Source organism: Phasianus colchicus, chromosome 6 (assembly GCF_987193195.1).
Source record: "Phasianus colchicus chromosome 6, bPhaCol1.hap1.1, whole genome shotgun sequence".
NCBI lineage: Eukaryota > Metazoa > Chordata > Aves > Galliformes > Phasianidae > Phasianus > Phasianus colchicus.
Window position 1 is genome coordinate 33,078,813 of NC_143441.1, and position 12,200 is coordinate 33,091,012.

General features: G+C 39.3%; 1 protein-coding gene across 2 annotated transcripts in view; it reads right to left on the reverse strand.

Moving 5' to 3' along the window:
* The window catches only part of FAM171A1 (family with sequence similarity 171 member A1), a 92,452-nt gene that overhangs the window by 13,554 nt on the left and 66,698 nt on the right, over positions 1 to 12,200 (reverse strand). For both annotated transcript variants that reach the window (XM_031614503.2, XM_090142865.1), the window contains one exon: positions 8,173 to 8,349. In XM_031614503.2, coding sequence (XP_031470363.1) covers positions 8,173 to 8,349 — 177 coding nt within the window. The remainder of the gene's footprint in view (positions 1 to 8,172; positions 8,350 to 12,200) is intronic.

Below are 12,200 nucleotides of genomic sequence, written 5' to 3' on the forward strand. Positions count from 1 at the left end.
AGTAAATGGCAAACTTCCTAATGGCTTACGTGAGGCAGGACTGTGCTTAATGCAGGCACAGAGCTGCCACACAAGGCCATCTGCTCTAGAGAGACACATGTGACTCCCATTAAAGTCAAGAATAAAGGAGACAAATGCCCCTCTTAGCCCTGTGTGCTGACTTCAATGGGAGTTTGCACACTGGCATCTGAGCACAGAACTCAGCCCTCTGGGGGAATGTGTAGCACTGCTTGCTTCGTATTAAACTTACTGAGCTGACCGACTCAGAGCCTTCCAGATCATTACTGCTGACTTCTCCTTACTTTGATTGTGTACTCTTCCTATCAGTGATCAAAACGATTCTGGCAAATGACAGAGTGCTGTAGTCAGCAGTTCCTCCTAAGGACAGTCATAAAGTCTGAATAACACCAGTCTTTAAATTTACGGTAGCTATGGTTTCTTTTCCATAAATTACTTTTTCTTGTGAGCATTTGCTAGGAGGCTCTTCCACTGACAGAATACTGCTAGCTTTTTATTTTGTTGCTTTTAAACAAGCTTGGTGATAGGATCAGCCAATCACACCAAAAGGTATCAAGCAGGGAACCAAAACCACGCCACTTACAGCACAAATTATTTCCTTCCAAGAGGTTTGAAAAATCAGAGCATTTAATTAGGAGAGCAAATTAAGTATAATCCCATTATATAAATTTATTTTTACTCAAAGATTATCTTCCACGGATAAAAGATTTTTGGAAAAAAAAACACAGATGCTTTTAACAGTCCTATTTAATAGTATAGATGTTTTAAACATTTTCTAATGAGAAGTGGTTTTCTTTCAGCACGGATCCCCTCTGTGATGTCTGTGCTGTCTGGTAGAAACGCCCTCCTGAAGCAAAGATTCATGGTGAAAGGGAGGTGTATGTGTCAAAAGGAATGAACCAGGTTATTATCAGACTGTCTGTGGGACTGCAAAGGATATTCAGAACACACCACCAGTGTTTCTAGAAGTAATTGATTTAGACACTTCCAATGGCAATGTTATTATGGAGAGTTAATCAAGGTCAAGTTTGTGAAAACAAATTCTTGAAGTATGTTCTGACATTCATAAATTGTAGCTTTTCATTCTACCACTTGAAAGCTCCTTGTTGTGTTTCTTTTTCTGGCAGAAGATCACCTCTAGTCTGCATCTGCATAGCGAGTTTAACTACAAAAGGATGGAGTTTTTTGGTTTTACTTTTGTTCTTCTAAGAAGCTAAAAATCAAGGAAATGGGCTGAAAATTTCATTCTTGACTATCGGCAGATTACTCTCCTCCTCTCCCTCCCCCCAATACACATGAGCTTAAAAATTCTTAGTATTTCAGTTAATATTGCAATTTTGTTTCTGGAGTTGCTAGGCAACATCAAAAATAAATGTCCCTGCTCTAAGCTCATGCTTTCGTTATTCTTCCACTGCTACAGAATTTGTAACTCAAGCTTTCCATGGCTCAGTCCTTTGCTGTTGATTTAGCAGCACCATCTTTATTTGGTGTAAAGAAAACACACCTGCAACATATCTGGAAGGTTTTTGCAAAGCCTAACAGTTCAATTTGTTAACTAATGGCTGAGAAGCTTTGTAGTTTTTGCAACTTCTACTCATTTTTCCATTAAATCACCTGTCAAGTGTTTAACAAAAGAACACAGTTTTCATTATTTAATAATTTTAATTTTGTCTGGGCAGAAGGCAGGGTACACTTGAAGTGCTTTGGTCTCCTCGGTATTTCCTTCCAGAATGCCAGAACAGAAGTGACTTCTTAAATAAAATACTTCTATACATTATTATTGCTTAATAATTGTATTCCAAAAGGGAAAACTTGGTCATGTTTGCCAGACCACCATCCTAGGCCAATACAGTACCTGAAAGACACTGCCTTTAATTCTCACTTTCTCACATTATTAATCACTTTCAGTCAGCTACTGACAAAATTACTAAAGCAATATCTAAGGATGAGTCAATTCAAAACAGTACATGCCTTTTCTTTCACTCAGCCACACACCACACTCACGTTTTCAGGCTGGCAGTGGAAGCAGAAGCACCTTAAGAGTTGATTGGCCATCCCTAGGCTGCAGAGGAGGGCTGTCCCACGTCTTCCTCAGCTTCTTCCAGTCCCACTGAGATACTTCTCTCCTGATGTTCCCTCCTGCTCTATGCGCTCCTGCCACTATTTCAATTCCTCTCCAGCTCAAAATTGCTTACTTGTGCAATTGCTGTTCTCCACTAAATGAATTCTGATGTCTATCTTGTCCCACCTTCTACTGCATGACTTCTATAGGTGGAGCTACAGGGCCATCTATATGATACAACATCCACTATTAAAACCTGTTCCCAGAAGCAGTGCTTCAAGTTTTATTCACTTGACAACACAGAGGTTGATTATTTGTGCATACTGAATTTTGGCACCACTGTCTGCTTCATCACCACAAATACCATGTCTGCTTTGCCACCAGTTCCTATTTGCCACCACTCACACAACTCAGACTGCACAAAGGTGGGAAGAGGATCAAATAATCCATTCACATCACTTGTACATTTAAAAACACAACATTCATTTAAAAACAATGTATGCATCAACAAACAAACTCAACTGCCTCCTCTGATGTGCTGCACCTCTCCAAAAGGCCCAGGACAGTGAGAACATACCTCAGTGAGCAATGCTGTGAAGCAATGGGGGAAAAGCTTCTTTTCCTTTCGCTGCTGAGCTCTCTCTACCACTCTGTAATTATATCTGCACCTATTATGTAGGCACTGTATATGGTGTAAAGCTGGGTTTGGTAGCTGCCATTTCTATGGCAACACGAGATACAAAGTTCTTTGAAAGCAGTAGTTAAAAATCTGTATTCCTCAGTGGATTTAGTTTTTAAGAATAATCAAACCTTGACAGTTGAGATAGAAAGGAATTCAAAATCATATTGTCAGGGAACTTGTACACTATGCAAACAGTATAAATACCTACTTTGTGGAGGAGGCTTAGTTTTTTTCATACAGTTTGCAAATGGATCTCTGTTATCAGTGAATATGATCTAGAACCAAACGTTCTGGATCTGATTCTACTGCTTGTATTAAATCCTGACTGTTGGGGGGAGGAACACATTCACTGTTTCATACAATAATGCATTTTTTTGGTGGGGCTCAGGACAACACAAATGACAATTATAGTAATGGAGTTATGCACATTTCTCATGTAGCAAACCCAGCAGTACCCACTCAGAGCACATGAAATCCCAGATGGCACAAGCAGCTGTATGTAGTACTAATGCAGTCCATCCGAGCCTAGTTCAGAGTCTGCTCTCATACCCAGCACCAGGTATCCCACCAAACAAGACGGCTGCACATATTTTTGTTAAATTATCCTATGTCTGTTGTGCAGTGTATGAATGTGGTGGCAATGAGAAGCTAACTCAAAAAGGAATACATTTTATTTTTATGAAAATGCAAGTCATTCTGTTCTTTGGGAGGATTCCACCAATGGGAAATTTAAATCATGTACGAGTCATCTTATTTAGAAATAACAGACAGTAGATGTACAGATGCTTACATTTTCTCTCTGACTGTAGTTGCTCCTCTTCCCTATGAGTGCTATGAACAAAAAGCAAGCATCACTTCACCTACATGATATGCAGCAAAATCATATTCCAGTCAAAAGGTTCTGACAGTGTTTATACATTCACACAACTTCTTTTGAGCACAGAAAACATTATCTTCATTTTGCTAAGGAACAAGCAGGAAACTTTGACTCTACAAAAATCAATGGAAATTTTACCACCGAAAGCAGTACGTCACCCACAAAACATAAGTATTAGACTTTCCAGTGTATTTAGACATCTATTACATCATCAAATGCAGTCAGAAACCACTGACAAAGCACAGCAAGAGTACATAAAGTATTATTCTTTATAAAGCTATAGTAAGAGCTCCCCAAGATACTCTTTTCCATGTTCCGTAATCACTTTACATAAAACATGGTTGAGCTTTCAGGCACTGGAGAAAACCTCCTCTGCTGTGAAGAAGCTAACAACTTAAACACAACAAGGTCATGTCAAAGACTTACACCAAGAGTTAAGGGAGGAGCAGGAGCAGAGTAGTAGTATTCTGAACTTCCCTTACACATTAGTACACAAAAAGGAACACATTTTAAGGAGGGAGGAGACAAAGGATGGAGGTTTAACCCCTTCACACCAAGAGTCCTTTGCATCCACTGTTGGAAACAATGTTGAAAATATTGTCCTGTTCCTTGGTAGGATTAAGAAACAACCAAATGCATCGGTATTGTCACTGAATAGCTAATGAACTCTATTTCTGTATTACACACTCTGCAATATTTGGTAATATTTAGAAGTCCTTCCTACAGCTCCAGACATGCATCTAGTAGTCTACAGGCAACATAATGCCTCCGTACCACATAGCATGAAACTGAGAACTTAATATGAAGAGTCTTATAGTGTTGCTCACTGTTTCACATGAAAAAGTGGCATCTTAGCATAAAACAAAAACCATTCAAATGGTGACAGAGGAGAACACAGCTGAACAATTGCTGTGTTACCCAGCCCAGCTGGTGGGAGCTGGAAAACATGCAGGAGGTACCAACTTTCATTCCTACTCAGATCTGTGGCACTCATTCCAGTACTCACAAATGGACAACGCTAGAAAGAAGTTCTGGACAACAATCTTGTGTCCAGGAACAAAAAGATAAATCCTACTGACGTCAAGGCAAACGTACAGGGACAAAGTCACAATTCCAGCTATCTTCATCCTCTTCAGATTTTGAGAGACATAAAACAGCATTAAGAAAATGAAAAACAAAAGCCTCATTGAGCAACTCTGATGATAAAAATGAGAATCTGCATCTCTTCCGTTCAAAACTTTGTGTGAATGATGAAATAAAAGCACTCTTTCAGAGCTGCATGGAGTACGAGAGAGAAGGGGTATATCACAGTGCAGAAAGATGAAGCTGTAGGTCTTCACATCAGTGCACCTACGCCCGGCATTACCAACACTAACACTTGCAGCAGAGAAAAGTGGCAGAGTACTTCCAACACAAGAACAAGGTTGTTAAGGTGAATAACACTTATTTATCCTAAAACTTCTCCATAGCATACTTAGATGCTATTTATGTCATTAATTATTCAAAAAGTACTATTGCTTTAATTCCCGCTATGCACACAAGGCATTGCTAGGCAATAAGTTTGTTTTGTAATGAAACATCTCATTTGGAACAGCGTAAAGTAGATGCAGCAGCTTGTCTTATTTTGATGTCAGCCTGCTTTTTCTGGCTGTTTCACCAGTGCCACTGTAGACACCCTCAGCCTTGAGCCCTTCTCTCTATAGCTCTTTCTCAAAGTGAAAAACTGGGAATGACAACTGTTTATTTTTTGTTTAAGGCAAATATCCTAAGAAGCTATCAATTATATTTAGCTGCTGTAATATGAAAATAAGCATAGTTTCTGTAGAAACCATGAAAACCTCTGCGCTTCCAGTCAGACACCACTGCATTTATATCAGGTGCACCATGAGCTCAGCATAATGTATGTGATTATAAGAATTTAGACACATTTCTATTACTTCTGTCCCTTTTCCACTCCCTTCTCCTAAAAGTGAAAAAAAATCTGCTTTCTAGAGCAGAAATTATATTTGATACAGTAATGATGACAACCACATGGATTCTGAACAAAAACAATGGCTTGCACGAACAAACGCCCACTGTACTGTAAATACACCAGAGAGAAGCACTGCATTATTGCCTGGCAATACATTCATGGTTTTCCATCTCTGGCATTTACTCAATTTTCAGATACAAGTGTGAAAATTTAAGCCACTGAAAAGCTATTAAGGATAGACCACAATGTAATTAGCTCTGAAAAAAACAGCTCCTGAAATGAAAGACAAAAATCAGAATAATGAGGTTAGAGGGCCTATCCTGACAAGGCACAGAGCTGGCAGTGCAAAAGGGTTACAACAACTTACTTGCCTGGTAAGCATTTCTCCAGTATGAGGCCATCCCAGTCACAATCCAGCCTCCTCCCTTCAGATTCCAAGCACAACAGGCACAGAGAATGACAGGGTACCCCCCTGCCAGTGCTACATACGGCTAGTTTGACAGCCCTTAGGGTGCTAATGCAGCCCATACAAGATAGAGTAGCTGCTCCACTTATTAAATTAGTCTGTTCTAATTTAAATTGGTTGGGATGTGGCCAAAATTCTGCTAGAACTGGCATGCTGCAATCAGGGCTTAAATAAGTCTTTGTTCATCATCTTTGGCTGCATGGAAAGATGCTTACTTCAGCTGAAGTGTGAGCTGGAGCCTAAGGATAATGTCTTCAGTACCTTCCTCTCCATGAGTTTGCGAAGTTAAGTGGCCTGACAAAAAACTTGTTTTGTTCAGTAGTCCTCATGCCTTCTCCTCCCTACAACACAAGTGATCTATTAGTTTATCATGAACTTGTGTCCAGACTAGGAGCCTCAAGCTGCAGCAGTAATTAATTAACCCATATTGATCTGTACTACATAATACACACTGAACACAGTAGGGTAACTAGCTCTTTATATGTAACAGTAAAATACATCCTCCATAGTAAGAGAGAACTTTTGTGGCCCACTGCAGGGGCATGGAAATTTGGCTGTAAATGAGAAAGCTCCATAATCAAAATCAGAGTGTTTTGACCAGCAGTGAGTAACTTGCAGTGAGGCAAGCTTCAGATGTAACACAGCTGGCAGGAAGGATTAGGGATGGACTGTTTCTTGTGGAGAAAGTAAACATGAGCCAGTCTTACCAGCCTTGCCTTTAACAAGGGAAAACAGAATGTTTTCTAGAATCACAACTCAAAATCAGTGTCAAGCAGAAGGTAAGTGAAATGCACTGCTAGGGCACCACAAGAAAACCAACATTTCCGCTGTTAAGGGAAACTCTCAATCCACTTATCGCGCACTTTTTCTACTACTCAATTTTGCACTGTATTCAAAACTACTCTTTATTAAATCCTACTGCTTTACTCTCTAATACAACCGATTCCCGACAAGTGATTTATCAGGCATGCTATTTGAAAAAAAGTCACCTATTTCAGCAAACAGAGGCAGGAAGGAAACAAAAACGTTATTTCCCCTTTCACCTCTCTCTTCCCCCCTCCCCTCCCCTTCCTCCAGCACAATGGTTTCAGGCTGGTTGTTCCACTTCTGGACATGATCACAAACTGGCTCAAAACCTGTGCCCTGCAGGGACAAAGCCCCATTGATTATCTGCACAACCCCACATATCTGTTTCCTTTTTCTTCCTCTCTGCCTCACATCCTCTGCCTTTCTCATCTTCCATTCTTCTTTCTTGACTTATTTTTCGTAACAATCATCTGGTCTATACTTCAGAGGACACAGTGAAATAATTGTGGAAGTGGAATTATCAGGACAAGACTTAAATGCTTGGTCCTTTACACTTTAAAGGTATAAAGAAGGCCAGCACAGGATACTAGCTAGCAATGGAAAAAACAATCCTTATTAAAAAAAAAAAAAGAGAGAGAAAGACTAAAACACAGATTTCAGGAGAAATCCTGCTCGCAATAGCAAGTTATTCTGCAGTGTAAAAACTGGACAGCATTTTACAGATTATACCAATTAGATATTTTGTCATATCAAAGTATTTTAACACACCTACAATGTACTTCCTTGATGGTATTAGTCAATCTCAAAGGGATTTAGAAAAGAAGTCACTGTTATATTTCCTATGTCAGACAGGAAACTGAGTGACAAAGACAAGAGATGGACCAAAGGTCAAATAGCTGACTGGTGGCAAAGATAAGAGTAGTTTCCATTTCTCCAGACTTCCAGTTCAATACTGCAGCTGATACAGCTCTGTTTCTCAGTCTCTGCCTGAAATCAAGTTCTCTCAGGATAGTTTTAGGTAAAACATTCAATAATTTCAAAATGCTACATTTATGAAGTTTTTTGTCAAGAAGTGGCACAGAATGCTACTCAAATATATTTGCACAAATACTACATATTGCTTGAATAAAACAACTCCATCTTCTCTTCTTTTAGACAGAAAGCATACTTTCTGTACACTCCAGTGAAGACTTTAATATGTAACATAACGTAAGACAATAAATGCTAGTGATACATTAGTTTCAGATAAACGAAGCCATCTAGGGAATCATAATTAAATGTGACCTACCAAATTTTTGGTCAAACCTCCATGCTGGAACGTGTGCATTGTGCTTCAAGTTGCTGTTTGTTGGCAGAGGCACTGTTACGTAGATGGGGCCATTCACTGGGACTGGAGTACCATCACTGTTGAGAAGATGGACACTGACTGCAGCAACAGGGGTGAGGTCATACCTAGTGCTGTTTCCTGTACCAAGAGAATGAATGAAAATTATGATTACAGACTTTCCCAAAGTTTAAGACATACCCATTTGGTTCAGCGCCACAGCACCAAATTGATATATTTCTCAAGGGAAAGTAGCATTAATCTTCCCCACATTACAAAACTCACAACCAACAAGATGCATATACTTCAGAATTCTCCAAAATAAAGTGAAAAATACATAAGATTAAAAAATCACAACTCAAAATCTCCTGAATATACTTTTGAATCTTCATTTGCTGTAAAATAATAAATACAAGCATCACAGCCACAATTACAGGAAAAAAAAATATCTCAGCACCATATTTGTATAAACCTACATTATGACACTCATATATGCAAGGACGCTGCAAACATGATTGCTCATGTTTAAGAATGCCACAATATATTTTGTTTGGGCTTCCACTGAGATAAACCAAGATAAATGGATTATTAGGACATCACTTTATGTATACAAGATAATACTCATTCTTTATGTTTCAACTGTATGCCAGTGGCAATTACTTCCCCACACATGATTTAAAGAAATATTATAACCCTGCAGCTATGTAACCGAATGAATAGATGACAGGAAAAAAATAAGGAAAATGTATGTACGTATTCAGGGGAAAAAAGTTTTCTGGTACTGTTTAAAACCAAGATCTGAAGCTCAAAGCGAAGTGAAGACACAGATCGTTCCGTTCTGCAAGGGTTTGAGCCCATCTGAGCTCACACTGCTGCTAAAGCCTGCTCACAAGCGCTGCATGCAGTGGTTGTGCAGCTGCTGATCCTGCCACAGGGCTAATCTTTGCAGGTAAGGAAAGGAATGGGGGCGTTTGGTCGATAGTGAGAGATTACACCCTGCCTGTAATCCTGTCATTTTATGCCAGTAAACTCCCTGTAAAAGCACATTTTTGCCCAACACTCATCTGTCCATCAGCTACACCAAGTCACAACAAGGGGTCCTCAGGAACATACAGCATCTCAGTGCCAGTCCTCATCAGGTCAAACACGTTCTACAAACCAGTGGGAAAGCACTAGGACCTTTACAAGACCTCATAACAGACAGCTTGTAGAAATGGCCCTTACCAAACTGGATGTCCCCCAGTGGCAGCCAGCTCACTGAAGTTAGGACACCACCTGCAAAGGGCAGAAGGAGTGGAGGTGGCAAAAAGAAAAAAAGACAGAACTCCTCAAAACTCCCCCAAATTTTAAATTCTTTGAATTCTTCTAGAGATACCAAGCTAAAGACATGGGAAATAACCACAAGTAACTCCGCATGTGGCTTATTTACTACAGCAACTACTCTGACACGTCTTTCCCACATTCCAAGGACAGTGTTCCACAGCCAACAGGCCAAGGAGGTTTGGAACACACCCAAGTGCACAGGTCTGCTTTGATCTCCTATAAACTGAGGGGCAGAAGGACTGCTTCCAGAAGGCCTGAACTGCTGAGAAAACAGGAGCATGAAGATGGCCATCTAAGAAAGCCAGAGAGGTAACAGAAAAAAATAGAAAATAAGGTCTGAGAATTTAAATACAGAACAGGGGAAAGATGCCAGCCTACCCAAGCATGGATATTATGAGCTCCAACAGTGCATGGTATCACACCTCTACAGCCATACAACATGAAGCAGAGAAGAGGGAATTGGTGTGAAAAGTCGTTCATTTATTCACAGTTATTTAATCCACTGCCTCCCTGTGTACCTGTAACTGCTGTCCCATTGATGCCTGTCCCCAAGTCACTGCTCTTGGGTCACTGAGCTCCTCAGGCAGTGTTAAAGAAATAAATTCCTCTTGCTAATTCCTGGTCACTTTCTAGCTTACAGATTCCTAGTGACAAAAGGGTAACTTTAGATTTAGAAACTTTTAGATAAATATCTAAAACTAGGTTATATTTTATATTGTACTTATTTTCAGATAAGGCAAGCTATGAATTTTGCTTTCATTCCTCTCTTGATAAAGCATACCTGCCTAATATCCATAAAAATGAATATCCAGCCCCCAAAATGTATCCGGATGGTGAAACATTGCTTGCATCTTTTTTACATAAGAAGCACTGACTCTTTGCTCTGTGCTGGGCCGAAGTTACATTAGGAGATGAAGTTTCTGAAATCTTTGGCAAGTAGAAAAAAAATCCTTCAGTTTGCCATCTGGTACACTACGTAAATGTCCATTAAAAAGATAAATTTACTCCCCTTCAATTGTGAAGGTAAATTAAAATCAATGCTTATGAAACTCTCACATGTTGTAAAACTGATGAGGACATGCACAGATTAAATGGGAATGGACTTCAATAAATGTCAGCTTTCATTTATTTGTTGCCATTTTTGACTTCTGGTGACCTGTAAAGAGCTCTAAAAAACATCAGAGGAAAATCCACTGTGACTCAGACGTGACACCCTACAAACCCAGCAGGAGTAATGATAATTAGCCAGCTTTGTCCACTGTTGCTTGGAAGGTTTCACCCAGCCTGGTCAAAAGGATATTTTGTGAAACCATCCTACAGTTTTCCAGCCAGTGACTACTACAGAAAACAAGCTAACACTATATAGGCTGATCACTACTTTCAGCAAAATGTTTGAACATAATGTTTGGAACATGCTTGATCATGCAATGAATTTTTACTGGCCCATGTTACTATTTTGGTATCCATTTAGGATTTTGTAAAAAACTGCTGAATTCATAGAGAATATATTTTAGTTAAAACAACTGTAAAGTCACTCTGGATAGATACCAGCCAGAGAACTGAGCTGATTTAAACAAATGAGAGGACCTCTCTCAAAGTCTACAGACCTACAAAGAAACCGTGAAAGAACAGAATAACGAACAATTAGGTAGAGGGGCAGCATTCAGCAAAGTTGGTTAGGAATTCTACAATTTTTTCCCATTGTTCTTCTTTCTTTGGAACAGAAAATTTTAAATCCTCAACAGATTATCTCATTTTTTATTCCTTCAAAAGTTTTTTCAGGTGACATCTTCACCATGTCACTCAGAGATGAAGAAAAGGAAGTCAACCCAAGGTGAGGACTTTACAGTTTAATGTTCCACAGATAGAGAAATTCCTACTAAAAATAGACTATCTATACTGAATATATTCACAGTTTATACTATTCCATAGTAGATGCTACAGCATTCAGAAGACAAGGCTCTTAAGAATTTATTGGAACCCATTTATTTGCCACTCATTCTCGTCTTTTGGCACATAATTTTAAGTGAAGGTTAATAAAAGTCAAATTAAAGGCATCCACGCTCAAAAAGAGAAGATCCCTTCATAGTCTGTATATACAGACACTAAAAACGTAGGGGTGCATTTTGTAGCTGTTTTGTAGGAGGCCAAGTGGTTAAAACAGGAGGAAGATGATGCCCTGATAGTGCAGCTCCTGTGAAAATTGGTCATGCCAAAATGTCACTAAATAAATGCGTGGGAAGGTGGTCTACATAGCACTGAGAAAAGAATTGGGAGAGAGGAATTCTCCACACATTATCCAACAGTTTGCTCAGTGGGTTTAGAGATAAAAGGAAAGGAGGTGAGGAAGTAGACAGAGAGATGAACATGATAAGTATGTCCCCTCCTTTTAGAAAGAGATAAGAGATATTAGAAGATGTCTGAATACAGCCAGAGAAAACAGAAGGTTGAAGATGAAAATGAGGAAATGACAGGTGAAGGGATAGGATGAGATGTACTCACTGAAGCAGACAGAAGGATTGGAATAAGGTAGCAGAAACATTTCTAATTGTAATAGAAAATGAGATATTCAGATATGTACAAAGGGAAGAGGAAGTTTATTTTGCTTGTTGGTTTTTTTTTTTTCCACCCTGAGGGAAAACCAGAAAGCTCAGCCACATACCCTTTAC